The 27,790-nt window shown below is 42.3% G+C and overlaps 2 protein-coding genes across 2 annotated transcripts in view; one reads left to right on the top strand and one right to left on the bottom strand.

Moving 5' to 3' along the window:
* Positions 1 to 1,265: 1,265 nt before the first annotated feature.
* Positions 1,266 to 10,830, top strand: LOC121614234 (filensin). The gene is made up of 8 exons (XM_041948049.1): positions 1,266 to 1,639; positions 2,805 to 2,865; positions 3,351 to 3,446; positions 5,089 to 5,181; positions 7,187 to 7,300; positions 8,479 to 8,699; positions 9,488 to 9,579; positions 9,830 to 10,830. Exons 1-8 carry the CDS (start codon positions 1,266 to 1,268, stop codon positions 10,828 to 10,830), a joined length of 2,052 nt encoding a protein of 683 aa, XP_041803983.1.
* Positions 10,831 to 12,736: 1,906 nt separating this feature from the next.
* pcsk2 (proprotein convertase subtilisin/kexin type 2) overlaps positions 12,737 to 27,790 on the bottom strand; it is a 29,442-nt gene continuing 14,388 nt past the window's right edge. Inside the window, exons 7-12 of the mRNA XM_041947426.1 lie at positions 27,336 to 27,424; positions 26,571 to 26,746; positions 23,273 to 23,488; positions 20,166 to 20,266; positions 18,553 to 18,780; positions 12,737 to 13,818 (exon numbers count right to left, since the gene is read on the bottom strand). Coding sequence (XP_041803360.1) covers positions 13,329 to 13,818; positions 18,553 to 18,780; positions 20,166 to 20,266; positions 23,273 to 23,488; positions 26,571 to 26,746; positions 27,336 to 27,424 — 1,300 coding nt within the window. The 3' untranslated portion in view covers positions 12,737 to 13,328. The remainder of the gene's footprint in view (positions 13,819 to 18,552; positions 18,781 to 20,165; positions 20,267 to 23,272; positions 23,489 to 26,570; positions 26,747 to 27,335; positions 27,425 to 27,790) is intronic.

Below are 27,790 nucleotides of genomic sequence, written 5' to 3'. Positions count from 1 at the left end.
ACACAGCATTATTTTTACTCCATTATGTCCATTAAGTTTTGTCTGGTATCACAGTTATCACTATCACAGTCTGCCCTTGAGTTCACTGGTTTGCTGGGGCTAAAATATGCTGAAATGCTCATGTAAAGCCGTTTTACAGACAGCTCACTAGATCTGTCCAGAGGGACAGTTTGACTGACCTTGTACCAGAAGCCTGCAGAGCAGGCTTACTCTCATCCTTGCTAAATGTCAGAGAAAGAATGGTAACACAGAGGGGAAATAAAGACATGTTGGGTGTTGGGTAAGAGCACCGTGAGAAAAACAACTGGAGGCCCCTCTCTCTTATTATTGAAACAATAAAGCGGTGAGATACTACAGCTTCACAGCTGTCTCTCCAGAAGAACGCAAATATTGTCACATTGCATTTGGTTTGCTCTTTTCTTTGATTGGTTCCTTTAAGACAAACAATATAATGTGTAGAAATGAAGATTGAAATTGTTACTAGATTTAGATCAGGACTACACCCCCAGCTGCTCAGCTCGATTTGACCTTGTTTGCTACTCTTTTTAGTGTTATTTTGGCTATAGGAAGAACTAAAACTATGACAAAGCAATCATTAAACATTCATTGTATTAAATGATGATGCATCAAAGTTTCCGACTTAGGCCTGCATGCTGCAAACATGAACACATTTCAGTAATTTAGGGTGTTTTGTGTGACGTTTTTGAGATCCTGAAGAGACACAAAGCTATTACCCACCTGTAGACAAAAAACTGTTGTTTTTTTGTTTTTTTTTTCAGGGCGGTGCATACAGTCTGTCAACACTTGGTCAATTCTGGCAAGAATAGTTCTCCACAGTCCACAGAAATTGCACTGCACGAAATTTCCCCTCTGTCCCGTGGTGGGCCACCATCCAGTCTGCCATATCAAACAGGGATCTAGAAAGCAGCTGACTAAGAACCAAAATAATGGTGTGTGACCTAGTGCTTTCGCAGGCCAGTCAATTGTTTGTTTTTGTGGTTCTGCTTTGTCATCAACAGCGTGGCTTTTCTAATCTCTGCCACAAAGGCAACAATACACTCTGGAAGGTCCCAGGCTCGCAGCATGCGCCGCCGCAGCCAGGGGGAGGTTTTGGGGGCTATTTCGCCACCAGCCAGTGCTGCGCAGCTTTTAGTCTAGCATGAGACAGCCAAGGGTGAGCACCCGAGTTTTCATACAATAAAGGTGCGGAAGGGGACCAAGCACTCCGGGGATACCACCAACCCACGGGAGAGAAACCTACCACCATGTTCAAGACCAGCTACCTGCGCGAGGTGCGCAAGGAAAAGTATGAGCGCTCAGACGTCTTCGATGAGGAACCTGAGGACTCTGAATCCTCTGCAGGCATCTCAGCCATCCAGGGCTGGGAGAGCCTTCAGGAGCTCAACAGCCGCTTCGCCCGGTACATCAACAGGGCCCGAGTGCTGGAGCAACGCAACGCCGTGTTCCGCAAGCAGCTGGAGACGCTGCAGCGGATGGAAGAGGCCAGCGGCCTAGAGGAGGCGTTCACAGAGCAGATTGACGTCAACAGGCAGCGCATCCGAGAGCTGTTCTCTGACCGTGCCAAGCTGGAGCGAGAGCTGAAAGACGCTTGCCGCATGCTGGATGAATTCACCAGCAAGTAAGAGAGTGGGCAGTGGTTGGTTTTATCTGTGTGGCGAACGTCAAATTTCTTCTTCAGAGGTGGGAATATGGAGTGGGGAGATGTTCTCAAAATTTAGAGGACGTGATAAAGAACCTTAATGTAAAATGGAGGGGTTTTTTTTAATTGAAAAGCAGACAATTGATGCTTCTCAGATAATATGGGAACCTATGAATTGATAGACAATCAATGTCAGAATGGATTTCAAAATTAGATTTATCAGTTTACTGCCTTATGATCAGGTCCTCATGCAAACTGATGAAAAATAAATGTTTTCTGATTACTGTAGCATGTTTGGCCTTCAATACTAGACATCATAAAACAAGATATTGAATACACATATCATCTAAATTATGGTAAATTAAAGGGTCAGCTCACCCAAATCACAGAAAAAAAGTCAAAGCAAAAAACCAAACACATTTTCTCACCAATAGAAATAGTCACGTCATCCGCTAAATATAATGGAGGTAAATGGAATTTCATTCGTATTGTTCACATGTATGTCAGGCAGCACTTAAAGACATTGCAGACAAGCAGAATTTCATTCCAGAAAGAGCCCATGTTAGTGTGGATAATCCACAGAACAGAACATCAGCAGGTTCAATAGGGACTGTTTGTTGAATTGTTCCATAGAAAGTAGTTCCAGTGAAAACTGCTCACAATGACGTTGGTGAATTATCCAGAGCGACCAATTCTGTGAGCGCCACAAAAGAAATTCCATTGACTTCAGCTGCACTGATCTGAGGCAGATGTCTCAAAACCTGCAGGCAATAAGGACAAAACCATCTGCAGTTTTTTTGAGAAATAACTCTTTAATTTCACCTATCTACAAATATAGTGTAATCAGCTGTCTGTGGGCAGCAAAGCCTCAGCTCTGGTTGAATGGCGTGTGAAGTTTCCATTTACAGCTCTGACACGTTTCAAACGCAGAGGTGTTACGTGTCCAGAAAGAGTCGATTTTGATAATCTGTCCTCTCTCTCTGTCAGCACACAACACAAACATGCAATCAGACTCAGAGAGCACACAGGTTGTTAAAGTGTGTATTCCTGCCCTGTGGGATACTGCAGTTCAGCATGAACATGTCATGCTTATCATCTTTATGTTTTATGTTAATACATAACTGAGATGTATTTTATGTTCCAGATATAGAAATGAATGTGATTATCAAGAACAGCTACGAGGCACGCTGGAACAGTTGAACAAGGTACTGTTCAGATGGATTTAAGTTGATTCTCACCTGAATGAATGAATGAATGAATCAGTAAAAACAGCATTTTTTTTTAACTCTGCATCTGAATTATCTGACATTTAAACATGATAAAATGTGTGCATTTGAAACTAGTATTTAATTATTTACAAATGATGGTATTTTTTAAAAAGTACTGAGGAATTCAAATGAGATTTTTATTGTATTTGTTGATTTTTGTAATTTTAGACATATTGATCGAAGAAATACAGTAACTTTACCCAAAGAAAAGAGATTCATATCACAGAGAGCTGAACTGATTTTAGATTGCCAACATGACCCTGTGTTTGAAACAAAAGCATTTTCTGCATCATTTTATGTCACTTTGACTGTGTTTGTTGAACTCAGTATACCTCACAATGTACTTTTCAGAGTTTTTTCCCTTGGGTCCCCCCTGCTTATTCCACTCTTCTTGTTTCCTCTCCTCTCCTCTCATCTTGCAGGAGGCTGACGGTGCCCTGCTCAGAAACCTGGAGTACCAGATCCAATCACAGTTCCTGCAGGACGACATCAACTCCACCAGAGACAGACACAAGAAGGTCAGTGGTGCTGATGCTACAACAACCAAGCCTCTTTAGACGACAGATTATCATGCAATAAAGATTTTGGATTGGAAGCCATTCAACCTCAGGGAGCTCTCATCACTGCCATGAAACCTGCTCTGGGCAGACAGTCAGGATGAGGAATTCTTTAACCACATAACTCAAAAAGGATCAGTTTAAATCCAAGCGGAAGTCAATCCTGATTCCTTTTAGGCATGTAGTTAAAAACTGTCAGGTGTCTGTCCTTTGGATTTTATCTAATGTTATGGCACGTACATCGTATCTTCTGTTTATATATGCATTGCCCTTATCAGTATGTTAAATGGAACATTACACCTGACTCTAAATTAATTTATATGCAGAATGCAATAAGTATCTTTTAAAAGTTTGCATAATTAGATAAAAGAAAAGCTTACAGAAATAATTCTTTGTCAGTGGCCAAGGGGAGAGTGTCGTGGGTTTTATCAGTGTATATAAATCAATGTGTATTGATGCTAGAGGACAGATACAGAGGTGACAGTGAGCAATTACATTGATGCTCCCATTACAGTCATCCTTATCGCTTATGGCTTTACATACCTGGCCACTGCGAAATAGCTATAATAATTCCCTGCCATCATTCAAAACACATTTGTATCGCTGAGATATCGTTCTTTAAAGGTTACCTTATTTTGAAATTCTGCCCATATTGTTCTTTTTGACAGCTCCTCTGATCTCAGTGCAGCATGTTTTGCAGGGATTTATTGGCTAACTCCCAGTCAGCGGAGAAACCTTATCCGCATCAAAGAGTGTTGGTTCAGAGAATTTCAGACCACAGTGAGTGTTTTTCTTTCTGAAGACCGCTGACCTCGGGCCACTACTCCCTGAATCACAGGGCACAAAACCCTCACAAAGGTGCCAAAAGATGTGCTATGATGTTCCCGGGACTTTAGCAACAATTTATCTTCTGTGATGTGAGTCAGGAAAGGATTGCAGCGATAATGTCACACTTCTCTTTTCAGGCACTGACATATGACAGGAAAGCACAGGGGAAACACAAACACTAAAAATATTACCTTCTGTGCAATAGAAACGTCTTACAGGTATAACACAAAAATGCTGAGACAAAAGAAAACAAGACTGTTACATCAGGCATACTTTCTATTGCAATTTCTCTCTCTCTTTTTGAATTTCCATCCAATGCTGCTCTTGACGATGAATTAATGCATGACTCTGCAATATTAAGAGAGCATATCAAAGGGAACTGCTGTTACTATATTATGTGGGAAAGAATAGAGTCATCTCACATGAATATTGGACTTGTGGCCACGAGCTTTGAAGCAATCCTGCAGAGAGAGGAAATATATCTCCTCTTTATTACTGAGTCAAAGATTACGCATGTACAAATGGATTTTAAAAGAAGTTCTCTTTGGTGTAAAGAAATACGCCATTTATCAGCGTATTTCAGCTTAATGGAAGCCTTTTATTGGATGCTTTTATTCTCACACCCAATCCTCAATAAGAAATGCAAAGCAAATAAGCAAGAGGTTTGCACGCAGGGCATGAAATGGTGTGCAAAGCTGCAAAATGAAATTGCTTTGGGATGTTCCTCCTCTTTCTGAGTTAATGTTTCCTTTTCATACCATCTTCCTCTACGCAGAACCTTGCAGAGATCCAGACCTATGTGAACATTTTGCAGCAAATCAACCAGACACTTCCCCTTGTTCCCAATGTGTCAGTGGGCATCTCCGAGGTGAGGTCACCAATGTTGTCACTGTGTGTGTGTGTGTGTGTGTGTGTGTGTGTGTGTGTGTGTGTGTGAGAGAGAGAGCTGCAGTCCCTGGGGGAGGAGATGGTGTTTGCATGTGTGTCAGCCCTGGCTATGTGTCTGGGGTTGATGAGGTTACCGGCCACTCAGGCCAATTGGTTGCCTGTGCCTGTATTTGTCTGTTTTGCTGCGTATACGTGTGTGTGCATGTGCGACAGTCAAACGGTCCATGGGACACATGGACAGGCCTGAAGCTTGAGAGTGTCAGGACACATAATAAAGGAAATGCCAGGAAGAATGGCTGTGCATGCTAATTTTCTGAGCACAGCGACAAGCGTTTGTGTAGCAGTTTGGAGTCTTATTTACACAGTTAACAGTTGCTCTGGATGCAGAAATCATTTAATTGGTTAAGTTAAACCTCAGTGGAAAAAGATAAAGAGCCACAGCTCTTGGCTGCTGTGCTGAGCTGACATCCAGAAGAAAAAGAAAAAAGGTAAGCAAGAAGGGAGTCAATGTGACGGAGCCTGTGATCTTGTTAGTCTTCTGGGCCTAGCTGTTATATATAACTGTATAGACCAATACGTGACAAATGAAGGGAAACACATCATGTGAATCATATGCTGTGGCCTTTTTAGTCACCAGATAACAACATATTTAAACACAATATCTTCAAAACAGCTAATAAAGGTATATTTTTTGGGATAAATTGTCTTCCATCCCTCCAATGAAATTTCAAAGTAGCTGTTGCAGCTTGTGATGCTGAACACCTCACTAAGCAACTAAGCAATAAGCTAAGCAATACGTGACAAATGAAGGGAAACACATCATGTGAATCATATGCTGTGGCCTTTTTAGTCACCAGATAACAACATATTTAAACACAATATCTTCAAAACAGCTATTAAAGGTATATTTTTTGGGATAAATTGTCTTCCATCCCTCCAATGAAATTTCAAAGTGGCTGTTGCAGCTTGTGATGCTGAACACCTCACTAAGCAATTTTGTCTTGTTTATTTCTTTAATTTGTCACTGGGGATTTTGGCATCTTTTGGCAAGTTTTGGCTGATTTGTTAGGACAAAATAATTTCTAACATCGAGAAAATGAGAAGTCATGCAAAGCAAGGTAGAAACCAGTGAGAGCAGCCATCCAAAATGAATACCAAGCTCTTCTCCAGAAAACCATGTTTTATTCCAAATTCCAACATTTTCAACTTCATGCCTGGTGCCTGAGGTTGAATGTTTTTTTCCTTATATACCAACAACCAAGGGGGGACAAGAAAGGGCAACAGTTATGACAATCCTGGGTATATATGTAGCTTCACTGGTGACTGCCATGACTTAATGCACAGGTGTAAGTAATTACATTAATGATCTTCAAGTTTACGAAACGTGCCTGCAAATTTAAGAATTTCAATTCAATTTCACAAACATAGAGTTTGTAAACATAAATTCAGTTTAGTCCTAACTGTTTATTTCCTAATACAGCCGGTTTATGCTTTGGGGAGATCAGAACTTAGACTTTCATTAACAGTACTAATACCTCTCAAGCATGGTAATGAGATGGAATGGAAATCCATTATAAATTTTAAATTAAAACTGTGTCCAAAACAAGTGCACCTCTGCTCTCAATAAATGTTTGAATATCAGAAAATCTATGAACTAAAAGGATTTCAAATGTTATGACCAATGACTGCACACTATAGATTTAAAATGTACTACGTGTAAAGGGTAAAGCTGGAACAACAGTGACTTATGTCACCTTTATAGTTATTAATTAATTTTCTGGGTAGTGGACACTGCACTCCAAACTCAATTTAAAGAGTGGATGAAGAGGAAAACAGTACTGCTGCGTCATTCATTCAAAAATCAGTCAGTGAACATTTTAATACAGAGACAGTTCAGAAAGACATAGAACTGTGTTGTGTGAACTTCACGTGGAAAAGACACACTGTAAGTCTATGCATGCTGATTTTGTGCTGACTGTGTAAAGGAGCAGGAGAAGCTGCTGGCCCAGAGGAAAGTGCCGGGGCTGCAGAGTCAGCTGGAGGAATATAAGAGCGCCCTCTGTCAGCTGCAGGCCCAGAAACAACGCCTACAGGCTGAGGTAGGTCACACGGTCTCCATGACAACAGGAGGTTTCGTGCTCATTAGGCGTGCAGTGTTTTACCACCGAGCCGGTATTTACAGAAACACATATTAACTGGAGATCTCAAAGAAGCCAACTGTATTTCCATTAGAAGACAGAATCCAGGCTCATGAGAACTCCTGTGAACTACACTCATATCTCAAAAAAGTAGCGATACACTTTGTAGGGCTACATCAGGTATTTTTATTATTCAATATTTGCATTTGAGTAGCTGGAGCCAGTGGATTTTGGGCAATTTTGCTTTAAAAAAGACTTAAATGATGTGACTATTGAAATTTGCAAACTGATTTTCTAGACTAATAGATTATACAAATAATCCTTTCAGCTGTAAACTCTTTGGAAAACCCACCTGCTGTGGGGCTTCTTATCTTATTATACATAATCTGTTCAGAAGATAACCTTTTTTAATCACATGAAATGTTTCTGTTTCAACTGATACATATGTTAGAAGATTTACGTATGAATTACTTTTAATTTGCTTTTCTAATTTCACATTGTTTTTATGTTTTTATGTAATTATTGATAATTACTTACTGAGAAGGCCTGCACCCTGCACCCTCGATAATGTAGCACTAATAGCAATAGATGCTGCAGAAATACCACTAGATGTCAGCCATGACCACCTTATGACAGCAGGGTCGTGTTTACTGAAGACAGTGTTTCCTCATGGAAAATGAGACACAGGACTGCTTTTAAAATCAAGTTTAATCAAATTTAATTTTTCTTATTAATTTTTAGAACCTGCATTGATTTTCCAAGCGGGTGTTTCTTCACTTGGCTGCTTTGCTCCTACAGGGTTTGACTAAAGACATACCCCTTCTATGTGCACAAGTGAAGCTCTTCACTCTGCTTTTGTTGTGCGCTTTATATATCTGTAATGTATTTGGACCCCATAAAGGGGTTTTAAAAAGAAATTGTTGTTTTATTTCACAGAAAACACTCTTCATTTGCACAGTTTTTATATTTAAACCCTGTGTCAATGGGTACAAATAAAATTCTTTATTTTTAATCTGTTGAATTTTCACTTTCATTAGAAATGCATAATCAACAAATGCTATCAATGACAACCTAAAGGTGCTTCGATTAAAAAAAAAAAAAACTTCTTCATTAATCCCCGCCCTTGTCTCTTCTTTCAGACTTCTGCGTTGGAGCAAGCCATCAAAAACACACAGGAGAGCTACGATGACGAGATCCAGATGAACAACGAGCAAATCGAATCTCTGCGGAAGGAGATCGAGGAAGCTGAGAGGTCCCTGGAGAAGTTCACCAGTGAATGTCGCCACCTTGCCATGTACCAGACGTCTCTTGAGAATGAGCTGGAGAGGTACAAGAGGATCATCGAGAACGAAGACAACAGGTAGGCCGTCTCCACCACGACCCAAGTTATGCCCAAGATAACTGGGTTAACCATGACATTAACATGAATGTAGATGGACAGCTGCAGAAGAAGCAGTTTAAGGATTTACACTCTTGTAAAATTTTCAAACTCTCAAGACAGACGCCGGGCTCTAAGAAGTTTAAAAATTCATGAGTCCAAACTCATTGCAACCCTTAGAAAATGTTTGACAAGCCTCCAAAAAAGGTTTTAACTACTCTGACTATGTTACATTTTATGTTTCATTTCATTTAACTGTTCAATTGTAGTTTATGTCAATTTTATCACACTACTTGAAGGTCTAAATACTGTTTCATGGCTTCCTCCACACATCCAAAAGGTACAAGAGGATCATCTTGCGCCTCTTGACGAGCACTTGCTTTTTTTCTTTTCTTTTCTTTTCTTTTCTTTTTTTGATTTACTATAATTGTAATTGTAGAGTAATTATGCCAAAATGCCTTGATGACTTCCAGGTACAGAGGTTGGGTCTGTTTCAAATGACATAGGACACACATACTGTTATAGCCACATTAATGTAGAGAGCAGAATCAGCCAGCAGGTGGCACTGTGTCACAATAATGTTTTCCTCAAGCACAACAACAAGCAGAGTGAGTTGTGTCATGTCACATTAGCTACATTGGTGTTATGTTCCCTTTTCTAACAATGTATATTATTGATTTCCTTACTAGATTTCCCTGCATAGCAAAGCTGTACATGGCTGTTGCATGGCTGACATTTCACTGCTCTCCTTCCTGCTCTCCTTCCTGCAGGTTGAATTCAGCGATAATTGGCACTCCGATTACCCTGTTCACAACTAATTACCGCTACACTCACACACCCACTGCATCAAGCAGGGGGAGAGGTAAGGGCACATCACAGCTGGTTTACATTGAGAATCACTGTGGAGTGCACATCCATCAGCTTCCAATGTTAGAAACAACTACACTCTTCCTCAGTTTCAAACAACTAAGAAAGCTTGTGACCTTTCAAAGAAATGTCTTTATTGTATTTGGCAACCCAGAACATTTGGCTGCATTGGTGCTTACATAATTTTGTCATTATCTTAGTTCACCAGTTCCAGCTAGTTCACTCATGATCTCATTTGTGTCCAGATATCACCCAGGCTATCCAAGATATCACCAGCATCAAGCCCCGCCAGAAGATTCTGGCCAAGAAGGTCCTGAAGAAGAAGGAGCTGACCCCGAAAGACGTGATGGACAGTGGCCAGGAGGAAAGAAACGGGGGAGCTGCTGGAGAGGCTCCAGATGAAGAAACAAAGGGGAACCCTGAGGAAGTTCAGGAGGAGAGGGTGAAGAGCAATGAGCAGAGATCGGTTGTCACTGGAGTGTCTCCACAGGATGTCCCAGATGGAGCCCAGATCAGTAAGGCCTTTGACACTCTTTGTAACATCGTCAGAGACAGAATGAGGAAGTACAAGAAGCCAGAGCCAATCGCTGACTTCTATACCAAGGGTCGTTATGTTCTTGTCACCGGTGACGGCAGCTACCCAGATCCCTGCTTCTGCACCTCCACACCATCAGCCGGCCACATCTTCGTCACTATCAGAGATGGAATGATGCCTCCCTATGAGCCTTACGGACGTAGCATGCCCTCTCCTCCCCCTCCTCAGCCCATGATAACCCCAAGGCCTCTCAGTCCCACCCTGCCATCTACTGGCGGAGGAGCAAAGGAGGATGATAAGGGTGGAAGAGGTAAGGAAGGTAATGGAGGTAAAGGTAAGCACAGGAATGGAGAGCCTCACCCTCAAGCTAAAGATCCAAGACCAGTCCCTCCACCTTCAGGCCCTAGCGCCGGCCCCAAAGATCCCACTCCAGCTGCCACTCATCCCAAGAAAAACAGGGATGACAACGGGCCTAGTGGGCCCACTCCAAAGCCTGCTCCTCGTGGTGCCAGCACCAGCTCCAGCTCCAGCTCCAGCACCAGCACCAGCACCAGCTCTGGCAGCTTTAGCCCAGACGCCATGAGCTATGAGAAGGTGGAGGTGGTGGAGTCTGTGGAGAAGTTCTCCAATGACCGTAAGATTAAAGGTTATGAGGAGACTTCCATGGTGGTGGAAACCATGATCGAGAAGTCCAGCAAGAAGAAACATTGAAACCACTTTACCTGACATGAAGATTTACTCAACTCCACCAGGGTCATACATGGTTCAGGTCCACTAACCAGAAGACGATACGGATGTTGGTATCAGACAACATTAATACCACTGTTCCTCAAACTGCTGTAACAAGAACAATGTTTTTGTCTCTGAGACCAACCATGCTTGAAGACCAACTACACATTCCTGCTCTGATATTCAATGCTCTTCCATTTGCTTGCAGTCTCTGGTCTTGCGTCCAGAATACGTTTTGCTGGTTCCATAAGTACTGCTGTTGTTGTCCGACTTAACACCCACGCTCATGCTACGAGTCCTTTACTGTCTGAAAACTTGGGACAATGAAGAACAAAGCTCCACGCCACCAACAAAAATTCCTAAGAAAAGAAATAAAAAACTGAGAAGTTGTGCCACCCTCTGAACTCTGTCTTAGAACTCCAACTTTCCCCTTTGAGCTCATTTGTTCAATTGGATGCCATTGCCTGCCCTCAGCACAATTTTGCTGTGTATTAATTTGCTTTGATATATAGATGAATAAAAAAGATTCAGACATTAATTGATGCCTTGTTCTGTTTTCTATTAGCCAGACACTGTGTCTGTCTCACATATTCATATACATATAGATAAGAAGTCTTAAGTGCTGCAGCCACCACAGGAAACTGTTCATTTTTTGTGGCCTTGGGTAGCTTATTTTAGTATGATCCATTCTGTCTCCAGAACAGACAGGAAAGAGAGGAAAAGAAAAATCACAACAATGACACCAGATATGAAAGACAGAATGAACAACAGATGAGGATTCATGAGAAAAATAAGAAATATTTGACCTGATTAAGCTACAGCTAGATACTTAAAAAATGTTTGAATATTGTAAGTTCCAGGGAAGAAAATAGTGAAAGAAAAGAGGAAGTTGAACTCTACCCCAAAAAATAAATGTGTTGTGTGTATTCAGACAAATTAGAGAATGGTAACTAATCGACCCTCATGCCAGTGACATTGAATACTGTTTATAAATGTTTTTTTGGCCACTTGGGGGCAGCAGAAACAAGCTGGAAATTCACTGATATATTATGACCTTTTAAGTTGATAGCAAACAGCTGCTTATTGACGAATCCAGCAACACAAAACATTAGCATTCATTTGGAAGATTAATGTAAGTCGAATATTTAACTTTACTATTAACTAGAGATAAATGCTCTACTTTGTTTAGCAGCTAGTCCCTAACTTTGTCAGTTTTTGAAGGTTTTTGCTGACATTGATTATAGCTGCTTTAAGCAAATGAGATGAAGGTCCTGATCATTAGTCGCCTCAAATGTTGTATGGTACTGCAAAAGAGTTTCTCAAAATTCTTACTACATTTCTCACAAAACATGTTGCCTTACATTCACAGAAAATATATTTTGCCATAAAGTCGCATTTGCCATTGTCCCTCAATACTATCAAGAAATCTAGTGTATTTCCTTTAAAATCCAGGCAGGTGGCAGCAGACATTCATCTAAATGTCAGTCTTCTGTATATGTTCTACAGATTATGTAAAACAGCACCTTTAACCAAAACATGTGCCTATAAAGTACCTTGGCATAAGCTGCTCAGGCTCCACTTTTTATGGGAATTTTCCATTTATTGGACAGCACAGTACAGAATGAAAGACACGTGATTGAAACTGGGTACGTTATGGTTAGGGTAGGCTGCTGGGCCACCAGGATGCTGCTTGTGCTCCACTTTACAGAATAAACTATCTCCTTGACAGAGAAAATCTTATTCCACATTCTCTGTCTTCTGTCCTCCTCATTTTTTTTTTTTGTTTTCCTATCAATGTCTTGAAAATTCAAATGACAGAGAGTGACACGCTAATTTTACTCACGTGTTCAGTAATGTGCAGCAAATCACTCAAGTGCTTTAATAAACAGCTGAATAGATTTATTATAGCATACGTCAAAGATTATGAAATATGAACTGAGGACCACAGGCTGCAAAATGAATCACATATTCCTTTCCTTGTTTATATAAACAGTGCATGTCACATAAAAATATAAACAGAAAGAAGTATCACTGCTCTGTTTGCAAGATATTAAACTTTAAGTAGAATGACACAGAAAATCATTTACAGTCACAAACTGTACAACAGTTGGCAGAAGAGAGGTGCAGGGCGGCTAAAGCAAGAGCATGAAAGAGTGGATCATATTTGGTTTATGTACAGTTCTGTAGAGTGTAAAAATTCAGTTGATATAGTTTGCTTTCTCTATAAACAGATTATTAAAGGTTACACTTTTATCATGATTGGATTACAAGAAACATTCATTGAAGGTTGGGGGCTAATTGAAACACTTGTTAACAAAAAGCAGAGTGAGGAGGCAAAGAGAGGTAGACGAGAGGGAGGAAAACGAAAGAGTGAGAAGAACTGAGGAGATGCAGCGGGATTCAGAGAAGGACAGAGCGAGACTGCAGAGAGGGAGAAAGATAAGAGAGAGTGAAAGAGTTTGCAACATGCAGGGGGGATTTTAGTTGTTTTTACTCAGCAAGCTCTTCAGACTTCTCTCTACAGCCTCATCCAGCTCCTCCTCCAGCTCCTCCTTTTTGGACATTGCAAGTTTGGACTGATAATCACGCACTATCTGGTCTATATAAGGGGCACTTTGTGTTCCGTGCAGCATCAGAGTCCACTCCTTAAGGACTCCGCGCTGTGGCTCGTCGCCCTGAAAGCCCACCTCCAGGACCCAGGTCCCGCGGGGGTCCTCGCCCCAGGTGTGGGTGGTCATGAAGGGCCACTTGTCGAAGCCCACCTTGGAGTCGTCGTCGCGGGGCCTTCGGCTCAGCAGGATGGACTTCGTGCCCATGGGCGAGGTCATGTTGATGTTGAGGTCGCCGCGGCGGCTGGCGTTGACGGTGATCACCGCCTGAACGTGCTCCAGGTACCGGACAAAGTTGTCCTTCCCCTGGCAGGCTTCGGTGTTGATGGCCAGCACCAGCTTGCTGCCAGACTGGATTTTACTGGAGAAGGAGAAACAGATTGAACAAGTCAAAGCTGTGTGGCAGAGAGGCAGACGTCAGTAAAATAACAGTGTTGGAATACGCAAAAGTCAAGAGAATATCACCACAATTACATGGCTTTAGGCATCCCGGTCGCTTATACTGACAGGGCAACTATTTTATTCTTTTAGTCTACTTACAGCACAATGAGCCCTGCTTTCCTTTGTATACTCCAGCAAATACAGTGCTTGACCTATTTTTCCTATAGAACCATCCAACCCTGACAGAGAACCAACCCTCCTTTTGAACCAACTCCCTCATCGCACAACAGCAGCGATGATTGTCACGTCTGCCTATTTTAACGTGCAATTTATCTCTAGTGGAGGGAATAAAGCACTCTGCTTTTTGGTCACTTTTTCGATTTGATACCACACATGTTCCACATAATGTTCCAGCTGTCACCGGTTTGAAGCGATTTTTAATGCTTTCTGTCTAAAAGTCTCAAACTCTATTATGGTTTTGATCACAATTTGGAATTTCTCATTGACTTCAATATGCACAAATCTGAAGAATAGAACATTAGCTGAGTACTGAAACTCCATGATTCTGTGAGTCCAGATTGCATGAGTATAGCCGTAGCCCCCTCGGAGCTATTATGTCATGTCATGAGTTTGTGTATGGAGCTGGTGTGAAAGAAGCCTCAAAATGCTCAGTTGAAGCGTAAGCAAGCAAGAAAACTGCCTTTTAAGGTGAAGCGGTTGGCTGTTGTGTTGCCTTTGCTCAACTGGATTGAGACACACATTCCCCGCATCCCATCACTGCCAACAGTGATGTTTGAGGTGGTTCGGCAGGCGACACTAGGTCTCCCAATGGTAACAAGGGAGAACCAGGAGGACAGGCCACGACAGATATATAGAGTGGAGTCATCTGACTCGTGCCCATCGGCTGGTCCCTCCCCTGTACGGGAAGTCACTGCTAAAAGATTAGCTTGTCTGTCTGGTCCTCTCATCCACCGTGGACAGCCCAGATCCCATCACCGCCGCCCTCCACCCAGAGCACCATTAAGGCGTCTGCTCGCCACTGGTGACGGGTGAGGCGCACCCGGACAGCTTCAGGGCAGCTGATCGTCTTCACTCACTGTTCTTTACTTGTTGACTGCAGAGCTCAGGCCCTCATAGTGTTAACTGCTGTACATAAGGACCTGAGAGAGGCATGTGTGCTGTGTACAGTGGCGGGAAAGCAAATCTTCACAATAAACCCAACAGCTACAGCTCTTGGAGGGCAGAGCCTTTACCAAACATAGCCAATAATAGATCTTAACATTAGATTTTGTCAGTATTGAAGTTACATTACCAATGATTACGCAATACCTTCTTTTCCTGCCACTTTGCTCTTGTGAGAGCTTTTACATGGAGGCTGCGACTGATGATATATTCATCATCAATCCATCTAAGGTTTTTTTTTTATAACCGATTAACTATTCAAGATATAAAATATTTTAAACAACATTGAAAAAAAGAGTGGATTAGATGGATTTGTACAATTTTCCTATAGGATACTGTTTATTATATAGCCAGCTGTAAATCTGAGGCCCTTTGTCAAGTTAGCTCTGTTTCAGTGGTAAAGATTCTTTTCCTTTTTTTTGCCACAATGGATTTGTTCAGAGCAGAGTGTAAAAGTCGGCTGGTCTTGGTATTGTTGTTGCTTTGTGGTTGGGAAGACATACTGCTGTTCTCATCTCTTTGGGTGTTGGAAAGAAAGAGTGAGAACACAGCAGGGCAGGGGTGGTGGCCTGAGGCTATGAGGAGGCTTAATAACATTATTAGAGGCCGAGGCAGCGGCGCAGGCGGTGGGAAACCTGGCGGGGGGGTGGGGGGGGCAACAGGGACAAGACACAGAAAGCGAGCAAGACACGTTCAGTTTGAAAAATGACTAATGGAGCACTACAGAGAGGTGAGTGCAGCGGCGAGCATCTAAAGGGCTGATGAAGCGAATTACTATTCCCAGAAAAACAGAACAAGTCACAGTAGGGTGTTTCACAGTAAGTTACACCCTACAACACATGTTGAGAGATTTAACATAACCAAACATTAATTAGCTTTTTTTTTTAACCTTTAAAACAACATGACTCAACATGTGCAGGTAGCATAAAGGTGCAACTTTAAAGATGCTATTTACTTCATTATCATTAAAAGTGTCATTATTATTTATATTTAACTATCATTATTAGTTCATCGGTATGCATGTCTGTGATTAAAACAAAATCTGAAAGTGAATATGTTCGCATCTCACTTTTGGCCCCCAAAATGATTTTGTGCGCAGCAGGTGCACAGTTCCCATCAGATAATGTGCCAGAGTAATTACAGCAGTCGGTCGTAGAGCGGGGAGAGGGATGCCTCTGAAGGGCAGGACCGGTGGAGATTAAAAACAACCCCACTGCACAGTGGGCCACCGTGTGCCAGCCCCTCTGATAATGAGAAGTTCTCCTCCAGCTAAGTAAGCCACAGCCAGCCAGAGCAGCTATCAGATCAATGCCGAGCAGTGTGTTTGTGAGCGCGGCTATGTCTGTGTTTATTGCTCTTCTCTGGCGATACACTATCATCAGAGGTGGGCTTGTTGTAATTATATCTCTACCACAATAGAGGCAGCAGAAGCCCTGTGGTGCTGCTGTGGAAACAGTGAACTGATGAAAAACAAGACACAGCTTTTAACACTCAGCTCAAAAAACGGCTGAAAAGAGAGGCACTGCCTTTAGAGCAGTTATTCTTTTGGAGATTTAAGGTTTATCCCTGTCAGGGAATGTTTCAAGTCACAACCACGCTGCAGAAGGAGGCAAGTCCTCTTTACCACTTCTTTATACAATAAAAGCCACATGACTCTTAAAGGATGCTCCTGTTTCATCTGGCACTCGAGAGAGGCACACACACAGGCACACTTTCACACCACGTTGCCCTGACTGCCTCGCCTGTGGAACGCTGATTAGAGACTGAAATAAGGAATTGGAGGTGTTGACGGTCGTGAAAAATGCAGATCCTCTGTATTCAACCTGCTTTTTTATCTTAACCCACACACTGACACTTTCACAATGCATGTGGAAGGGCAGGTCACACACATCTGCACACACTCCACCTGGAATCCCTTCCGAGCTGTCAGTCAGTCTAATTGACAGTGTTTCCAGGGCACGCTATGCTGGGCCTTTTGTGGTGCTCTAGTTAGAGCGAATAAGAGGGCTTGCCACGGGAAACAAGCAGCCATCGCACGCGGGAGTTAAAGCCTCAGGATGTGATAGATGGATGGATAGCAGAGCCCTTGTGAGGCGTGCAGAGGGGGACGGGGGAAAGAGGGGAATAGCAGGTGAGAGTGAAAACGAAAGGAGGACAGGGAGGGAGGCTCGAGGGCCTGAGGAGAAAGTGACAGCAAAGCTGGAGACAGTCTTGCCAGATTGGTTTGATGTTTTCCAGTCCAACAATAAAATAGCCCAAATATTATCAATAAAAAACAATACAAATGAATTCAAAAACAAGAAAGTGTATCCCCGACTCACACAAGAAGAAGGAGAGAGAAGAGAAACAGAGAAAAGACATAACAGATAATGACGTTGTAATGTTGCAAGCACAGAGGTTTCTGTTACAATGAAAATACAGATAACAGCTCGTGTGTGTTGATGGGGTAAGCTGTGGATGGGTGGCTGTGGACGCGGGGAAGAAGATAGGGTGATGCAAGGGGAGATACAAGCTAATGTGGGTGGACAGAGACAGATGCATTAACTGCAGCTGCATCCGAAGTTCAGCTGCCTCGTTAATAATTCTTAAAATCACATCTACTCGTTTTCTGTAGGTGTTTAATTTCAAAACTAGAATCGCTGGAGATCTCTGTGTCTGAACTTATGGCACTTGTGTTTGAACCCCATTCAAAGCAAGATTGTGTAATTTGAAGGAGAGCAGCCACTGAGGCTACAAGTCACAATTACAAAGCTGAATGCTAATCTACTGTTTAGCATTTAGGTAAAATATTTAACTACTGTGTAAGTGTTGCAGAGGAGTTACGAAGCCAGAAAACAGACTTTAGTCATTTCCATCATACGGCGATAGTAGCTGGTTTGATACACAGAACAAACCGGGAAGTCGTGCATGGAAACAATTTGAAAGAAGTTTGGCACTTTCAAAAAACACTTGGCAGGTAACCTGAAACCCATCTGCCCATCACCGTCTATCATGGGCTAACTTCCACCAATCACATCAATGAACCATATGATGTAGTAGGACTACTTTGCTCCTCTTTCAGTGAATAAATACTCTCCAGCTCTGATATAAATGATGCTTCAGCAGCATCTACGCTAACCTCTTTACTTTTCACTTTCAGTCAAACCAAGACAACACGAGATGTTTGTTCAGGATGTTTACCATCATGTGTCATAGAGAAATCTGATTCAGATGTCAAAAGAGCAATGCATTAACCGACATGTCAGGATATCAATCTGTGTCATTATAAATCTACAGGCCCATCAGACAGACTGAGCAGCTAATCTAAATATTACAGGGTTATGAAGTGGACACTCCCATTGCAGATGCTTTATTCAGTTAGGCCTCATTGGGATTACCCAGTAATTAGATGAGTGTGTCTCTTGTGCTCAGCAGTGTTTTCCTTCCAGCATCTTGGTAGAGACATTTTGATGTTGTAGGATGTGTAGTGAGTTCATGCATCATGCAGTATGTCTGGAATAAAAAACTAAAAATGAGTTGAGATGTGACTCACTGGGTCTCCTGAATGGATCCGGCTACACAGTGGAAACGCTCAGGCACTGTTTTCCATTCCTTGGCCATTTTCACCATGCCGCCAGCGTCCAGCACACCATAGCCAAACAGGTGGTTGAACTCGAGACCCACGCCGTTCCTCCTCCACTGGTGGACCTCGTCATGGAGCTGGTTCCTCTTGGAGGTCAGGACTGACAGGTGCTGCATGTCTCTCCATGTCAGGTTAGGGCTGGGGCGGACATGGGACAGAAGAAGGGGGGTGTAGGAAGCGTGATGGAGGAGAAACAATGTTGTAAGTTAGAAAAAGTGGGCAGACGAGCAGGAAACAATTAAACACTTAAAGTTTAGCGCAAATAGTAAAACACTTCTGATTCATGGTTTCGCTTAGATTGCATGCTTTCAGTGATCTAAACATCAAAGCGTCTGTACTTTGAGGCAGGTGGTTGCCTTTGTGTGAGTCTCCCTCCGTTAGCTTGGCCGTGTGTATTGACAGCTTTGCTCTGGCTGACTCACTGACTCCTGCCGCTGAATGATTCAAGTGTGTTTGGGCAGCAAAAAGGCCACGCAGCCGTCCTAACAGCCTTGTGGGCCATTTGCTGCCGGACGGGGTGAGAACCCGCTCCTCCAATCAGCAACATCATTACTGTGTGTGCAAAGCAAACAGCGTTTCTTTACTCAGCTCCACGAGCTGGTGTCAGTTAATGGCAGGAGAATCTTGTCAGCCTTTAATGTGAGAAATGAAGCATCTGCGGGAAAGGGAAGGCTTTCCTTTGGGATTTCGAGAAGTAGTAATTCTCCAGGTTTTTCGACTTGTCAGACTCGTTTAATTATGTGTGGGTGGGTTTACTTAAGTGGCATATGTTTTCAGCTATTTTCCACAAGGAACCATCTGTTCTGAATTCACGAGGATTATAAAATAAACTCCAACTTGTGCCACAGTGCTAATATGACATGATTAACAAATTTAGTTGTGCACATCAATAATAGAAGCTTCTGTATCACCATTAACCTACATACAGTTTTAGGAGGTTGAGATAATCAGGACTGCAGTGCGTTTCATCATTCAGCACAGTGTCTCTGCTACATGCATACAGAAGGTGCAATAATAAATAAAACATGAGTGCTGAACCCATCTTAACAGTATATGAACTGTATTTTTTAACCTTGCACTCAGATACAAACTGATCCATATATGATTTGTGCCCTTGGCGCAAGCAGATAGAGCCTGAACTTTGAGGTTGTGACAAATAAGCCGTGAGAAGTGGAGGAATGATTCAAGCTTTTATGGCGTTCAGACACACAGAGAGAAAATAAGAATAAAGGATATGAGACGGGAGACTGACAGAGGAAGTCAAAGACATCAGTGCGATATAAAAGCTCAAGGTTGCAGCTCATGAAAGAAAAGCATAAAAACTGTGCGCTTTAAAATCAACGATTATCCAAATCTAATGGTTAAAAGTTTGTTATTCTGGGGTTATACCTTCTGACCAGCACTTTATTCAGCAGAGTGAAATAATGTAATATTCATAATACTCGTACATGATAATGTTTTATATAGACAGTCCATCTAAATAAATTATTGTCGGTGTGTGGAAGGGACAGCAGAGTACATACTTAGCCTCAAGAGCCAGAGCAAACACACCAGCTGCCTCTGGAGCTGCTGCTGATGTTCCAGAGTGACGCAGCGTGCAGTTTCCATACAGATCTGTGGTGGCCTGAAATAACAACAAGAATGCATTGTTTATAACTAACTGCATAGAAACGATTGGGCTGGGCAGGGGGTCCGAACATAATGTCACACCGGTGCTACCAATATTTTCATTGGGCCCTACTCAGTCGCTGATTTGTTCATTTTGAACGGGGGGGGGGGGGGGGGGGGGGTCCAGTGGAGAGCACCCTCCACCCACACACCACCAATCAACACCCACATCCAGCATCAACTTGCTCATGTCCCAACATGTATTTCCAACAATCAGAGAAGTTGATGAGGTAAAACATTAAATACAGTATATTGTCTCCGTCTGTCTCCCTGTTCCTTTTCTCTAGCCACATGTCTTTTTCATCCAAGCCCTCCAATGCAATTCTCCACTTATCCAATGGATGCACTCCACTTTCTCTCCTCTTCCCATCACCTGACGGCCCCACCCACCTACACACCTGTTCTCACTTCCATCATCTGCCCTGCAGTTGCCTGGACTTCCGGCCCTCCTCTTCACCTGCAGCTCATTCCCTCGTCAGCCACTCACCTTATGTACTGCTCTACTTCCTTTCATCCTCGCCAGATCACAGTCACTATGTGTTTCTTTACGACTCTTTAGCCTCTGCGCTAATATTTTCTTCTGTTATCTTGAGACCTGTATCTGGAATGTGTTTTTTTCCTGCCTGACTTCCCCGTATGACCTTTTGCCTGTTTATTGGAGTTTGGATTCCTGCCTGCTCCTTATTGGATTAGTTTGCTTATGTTGGGCTGCCTTCTGGTTTTGACCCTTGCCTGCCTCCCTTACTCCATCATATCTCAGTTGATATTATTAAAGATCACTGGACTGCACCAGATCTGCCTCAGTCATCTGCATTTGGATCCATCCCCTGCGACCTTATACCCACCATCTGTGATATCATATTACGTTTGTGCTATTTTGAATTGAGTATATGTCAAAAAGGATTAGGAAATTATCTGTCTGTTTTAATTGTGTTTCACACGTCATCCCAGTGTTTTAGGAATCCTGGTTGTGTAGAATTGAGTATTTATGGTATATAATTTATACACTGCAGTTAGGCTCCTGATATTTTAGAGCCATGGTCGAGGCCATGGATTCAACTTCCGTCAGATAAAGGATCAATGAGTCAGACATGCCTGGACTAAATTAACATATTCAACTAAACAACTCCTTGCCCCTAATTCACCATTAAGAAAAGTGTGCAAAGATTTGTTATATTCATGGAATAATTTCCACGTAGCCACCACATCGCAAAATAGATGCAGAATCAGCTCTTGCCAAAATGATGGCAAACATAACAAAATGGTGCTTCCTGTTCACAGAATATTTCAGCCATTCTTTATTTCTGAACCTGGAGCTGTCAGAACTCTATTCATAGCTTCACTGTGGTGCAGAATAAAGCGAAGGTGGGCGACATTTATGCTCTCTGGAAAGATAAAACGCTAAAGACGTGTCGCCCAAAGAAATGCTAAGAGCCGTATTTTCAGCAAAAAGTACAATTCAGTTCATAGTTTATGGTGCTTTTCAGTTTATGGTCCATTGTCCAGAATCAACATAAGCCTTTTTGCTTTATGAGAAATGTTCAAACAAAGACAGAAAAGGATAAATAAGAGTGCAGAGTTTACATTGGCTGAACTGTTATATAAACACATCAGCAGACGAAGTTATGTTTGTATTCACGTAATAAGCATTCCATTATTTAATTTGATGCTTAATTAGAAATGATAACTGACTGACTGACTGAAATTACAAGGGAAACCCTGGGGAAGATCAGTGGCTCTGTCAACAGCCACAGGTGATTTGCATAATCACAAACACAAACACTGCTGCCTTCCGTCACTGGGAAATTCTTTTCACACACAAGCACGGTATGGACTGTCTGTCCATTTTCTGTGTGTGCACGCAAAGATGTAAGAGCACTAACATTAGCCATCAAAGTCAAGTTTTCGTCCACAATACAGGGAAGTAAACATCATCTGTGGTGCTGGCTGCCTTTTTTTTTTTTTATAGATGTATATGCTTTATGGTCTGTTTGATTCTGGTGACTCACCCAGTCCTGTTTTTTCAGGGAACACCCGCTTGTGACACAACTCTCCAGGTAAATGCACAAATAACCATGAGTCAGAGTCACAGTTATAGCCCATTTGTGTATGCTAAGATTAGTTGCTACACTTTGGTGTCTCGCTTGTTCACGTTGTTGCTTTTCAGCCCACTCGTACAGAAAAAAAAAACACTCACAGTAAAGCGCTTTGGTGGAAATAAACTGTTCTCTAATGGCTTCCCTCGTCAAGTCAGTTTTATTTATATAGCCCAAATATCACAAATCATAAGTTGCCTCAAGTGGCTTTTCAACGCCCAAATGAGGACAAACCCTGTCACCCATCCCCCCTCCCTAAAAAAGAAATCCTTTCAATAGGGGAGGGGAAAGCAACAGACGTTAAATAGATGTCGCATGTACAAAATGAATTCCCAACTGTCCTGGTAAACAACATTTTCAAACAATAAGAACTAATAAAGGAGGACCATGAGTCGGTAGAAACCGTTTCCTGTTTCTCTTAACACATCCACGTTGCCTTAAATGCCCTGATCAACACAGTATGGCGGCTGCCCTGGGCGTCTACGGCCAAATGATGCATCTGGACGTCCAGGAAGGTAATCAGAAAAGAGCTATTCCTCCACCTGAGCCTCCATTTTTCCCAACCAGCCCGAAAGTACTGCGTAACAGCTTCTCAGGCTTTATCCCTGGTCTCGTCCAATCTCATGAAAGGCCCAGGACGCACTACCTGCCCGGCAAACTGAAAGGAAGCTATTTACAGTTCAATCTATGAAAGAGGGCATATCTTTGAAAGATATAAAACCAACAAATATTGAGTCCTCTTTGAGTGCTAACAGAATACCCTTTGAATACCCTCTGAAACAGACAACTTCATGGGCTGTGAAATGTAAAAAACATTTGATAAACTTTCTTTTTCGGGTTTACGTCTGCACTTAAAACACACTCACAACGCCAGCCTCCGGGTTCCTCTTGCGTCCGTTGCTGAACGTGGACGCCAGGGTGGAGGAGCAGCTCTCGTCGTACAGGGCGGTGCGTCCGTCATTGATGGCTGAGTTGATGGAGATCGTCCACATGCTCGAGGCATAACCGTCGCAGTTGCAGTCGTCATAGCTACCGCCATCTCCCGATGCCCACACATAGATGCTGCCTTTTCCTCCGCGCCCCTAAAACAACAATCGTCATGATGAAGCGAAGTGAAAATATTCCACAGCTTTGCTCATTACTAGCAGGACTGACGTGGGCGAATTTCACGGGACTGTAATGTGTCAGTGTGTGCCAGTTTACTAATTATATACACAATCTAACTCAAATGACTCAAAGAATGAATCAGAATTATAAAGCTACAGTATGATAAAGCAACAGAAAACATGTCAGTATGTTAGGAGAGAAAGTTTCAGCATAGATTGAAATCAATTGATTTAATCCTTACCTTTGCATACAAAGGTGAACATATTCTTACAGCGCTTCAATCACTTTATTGGCTCCCAGTGCCAAAATTGTACTTATAGTCATTAAATGGTTCGATAATTTAGCTCCCGGGTAGATTTCTGACGTGCTCACTGAAAACAATCCAATCAGATCTCTCAGGTCTGACTGGATTGGTTGCACTAAGATCAAGACGGTGAAGGTGTTTCAGTATGGTCCTGCTCTGTGCAACAAACTGCTCAATGACTTCTGTCGTGACTGTGCTCACGTTCAATAAACTGAAAATTGTCTCAGGCTTATGGTGAGCCGCTGTGTTAAAAGGTGGTAGACAGGAAAAGACAGCAAACTGCTCCAAACAAAACATAGCACTCAAGCATAAGACAGGTCCACAGACTTCTGCCCACTGACTGGGATTAAAATGAGTCTGCTTCCGAAGCATAACAGATAAGACAAAGAAAACGTCTGCTTTTAATTAGCACTATTCTGTACAGGAATTTTGTGATGCCAACCAGCACGTTATTTTGTTCTAAATAACATTACATTGGTTCCGTTTGACTTCTCCAACAAAGTGCATTTCCACTGAGTGAGTACAGCAGCCAAAACATTAGATGTAAACCATTAAAATGATGATACTGATACTACTCATGATTTGACAGCACGTTAGTCATCAGCAACATTAAAAATATCTTTAAGCTGTAGTATAAAGTACATTTTAAAAAGACATTTTATTAGCTTGAGTTTCTCAGATCATTTCGTGGCTAACGGCAAAAACCAGACCATCTTTCATCAAATACAGCGATGCCTTCAGGAGAAATTCTGGATTGTAAAGATAACTTATGGGTGTATTAAGAGAAATCTTGAAATGCGTTTCAAAAGCACTGCCAACAAATAGAGACACAAGCATACATGGCACTGTCTCTTAGTTGAACTAAAGCCTTGCTTCCTGCAGCATTCTGAACATATCAGAGTTATTCTATCACATCTTAGTTGAAATTAGGCATGAAATTAGTCAAAGCATGAAAAAATTTGACAATTTTATGTCATCCTGTACTTCCGTTTTGCAGTGGAGCATAATACCCTCTGTAAATTCACACACGGTAAATGTCATCTTTGTTACTGATAGAGCGCCTTGAAACATGAAACAACCGACCGCGGCTCCACGCAGAGAGCATCCTCTTCACCAGATGCTGCACCTGTTTCTACAAAGGGCCGACGGTTTCCCCGCAGAACAAAAGGATCAAGTGGAAGAGGAGTACCATGTCCTTCCCCTTCACCATGTTGCTCTCTGTTTGAATTGCAAAGACAGCTTTGAGCATCGCTGAGCTCACCTATGAGCTTCAGGCCTGCTGCCTTCTGTCTCCCGCTCAGTCCAAACAAAGTGTTTTAATTTTGCACAGCGCAGGGCGTCATTTATTTCCATTATCGGTGGCAATTTGCAAAACCACACAGTCATGTTTAAGATGCCAACTTGAAGCCGCCCTGCCACGGTTGCTAATATAACATAATGTGTTTCCTTTTTTTGAACAGTGCACATTATGTTCAGCCTATACAGTAGCTTATATAAGTGATCAGTAGAATCAGAGGCAGATCACAGAGCGGCTGCTTGATTAGTTGTGTTTACATGATCAGAGATTACAGTCAGTCTTGCTCCCAGTCAGCCTACCCTGCCTGAGAGAGGGACATTTCAGAGCGACACACACCTCCCTGCACATCGTATATGATGATTAATGAAGCACGTAATTGGCAGTGGCACTGTTAGCATGGCAATTCTGTATGTGTGTGTGTCCAAGAAGACTGCCCTTCAACCAGAAGACCTACTTTAAAGGTCCTGCTGGCAGGCCTTGGAGAGTTTTCACCTTGCTAAAGTGTCTTTGAGCAAGACCAGAATGCCTGATCAGCTCCAAAAGCCCGAAACTCCACTCTGACTTTTTGGGTGGCTGTGGTTAATTAATGAGATCATATTCTTCTATTGTCACGCATTAGGGACACCATGATGGATTGTCTGCCTGATTATATTCTTTGCCTCTAAACTGGTGGTTTGTAAGATCGCTATCAGCAAAGAGCAACATTGGTGTGTAGACCTTTTCATCTTTGTATTATTACAGTAGAGTTTAATTTTCCCAAAATGCAATATGGGTTGTAATTTGTCCAGCCATCAGTCAAATGACAAGAATAAACAAGACTCAGAGTCAGCCAATGCTCGTGTCCTGTGCTAAAATCAGCATGCTAACATGCTCACAAACACAATGCTATCATGTTGATGTTATAACTGCTTATAATAACTGCAGCTGATGCGGAAGAATTTGAAACTAAATTTTGACATGATGGTGGTGGAAGAAGTTATGACAATTCATCCTGTGGGGGACCTGAACATATGTACCAAAGTCCATAGCAACCCATTCAGTAAGTGTTGTGATGTTTCACTCAAACCACAAATGTGAATGGTGGCAGTAGAGGAAAGTCCAGGATCAGTAAAGTCAGTGGGATTTTTCCTCTGGGGACCATGAATGTAGATTTTTGAAGAGATAAGTGAAAACTTTGACTGGGTGGTGGCACTAGAGGAAAGAAGAGGGGATCACCAAAGTCATTAGGGTTCATCCTCACGGGACTATGAATGTCTGTCAAAAAAAAAAGTTTTTGGCAATCCATCCGACAGCTCCCCGAGGGAGGTAAAAACTCCACCCTGATGGAAGCAGATCAAACTCATTTCAACTGCAAAGGATTAATTGATGGCAAAGGTCATTTCAATTTACCCCAGTGTATTTCTTTTGACACACTTGCTCTGAAACCCTCAGCACAGCTGGTGTGATGTTGCCTCACCTTGTTGACGCCATCAGCCATAGCCTGCAGCGTGAGCTCTCGTGGTCCATCCACCGTTTTGCCATCGTCAGTTGGTCCCCAGCTGGCACTGTAGATGTCAATAACCTGAGGCATGTGGCTGATGGATGATGCCTCAATGATGTCAGTCATAAAGGGCTGGTCCAACATCCTTATACCTGAAAGAGCAACATCTCCATATTAATCTGATATAAAAATCCTGCCTACTATTGTTTCAGTGCATTCTTATTGCAGCTGGGGCACAGTCTGGTTTAGACTGCCATAAGTGGGTGATTTATAAAACCCTTTATAGCTGGTTATGTTTGCAATATCCAGAATGTCAAGACAGTGCAACACAACTTATTTATAGCATCTAAACCTTCAACAAATCCATGCAAGTGATGTCAGCTTCATAGTAGCACACAAATCAAGGAGTCAATAGTGTTTCTTATTTCTACTGTATTACTCCTGTCTGGATTAATGCTGTGATCCTGTTGCTATGTGAATCCTAACTGACCTCTGCAGTATGTTGCAGTAATTATAAAGCAAAGGAATACCATTTAAATGTGTTTCAAAGCCAAGCAATGCTGTTCTTCCACAATTACCTATATTTTATTCATGATGCATGCAGTATTTCCCCTGAATCAACCTCATCGTGCCTTCGATCCTTCCATCATACCACTATCAGAACTGCACTTTGCTAACGTCGCTGTCTGCTCATTGTTATTCTTCTCATTGTTCAAACTGGAGCTTTAATATGGCACACACCTGCCACCTTGGAGTTGTAGGCGACTCCCACGCCGCAGATGTTGTTGTTGGCTGCTGCAGACACCTCTCCAGCACATCGTGTGCCATGACTGGTGACAGCGAGAAGCAGAGAATATTTTAAAGAGGATTTGCATGAATTTGCATGCGTTTAAAAAGGATATATTGTGAATTAAGTTTGAGATAAGATTTCCCAGATTAGATGCCAGTCATGTTTTTGTTGACTTTGTGTCTGACTAGAATGAGAACATCGTTAATAGAAAAGGTTTAGCATTTTCCGCCGCCATAAATCAATTAAAATTAGCATAAACACTGTAACTCTGTGACCTGAAGAACATTAGCTCCATCCATTTATCCATCGCTCATCCGAGGCCGACTGAATATGTTTGCACATATCAGCGTTTTGTGTGCACCATGTGATGTGTGTCTATTCCTCCATCCCTCCGCTCCCCACAGGG

Source organism: Chelmon rostratus, chromosome 11 (genome assembly GCF_017976325.1).
Source record: "Chelmon rostratus isolate fCheRos1 chromosome 11, fCheRos1.pri, whole genome shotgun sequence".
Classification (NCBI taxonomy): domain Eukaryota; kingdom Metazoa; phylum Chordata; class Actinopteri; order Chaetodontiformes; family Chaetodontidae; genus Chelmon; species Chelmon rostratus.
The sequence above is the reverse complement of the archived record's forward strand: the minus strand, read 5'-3'. Positions and strand labels throughout refer to the sequence as shown.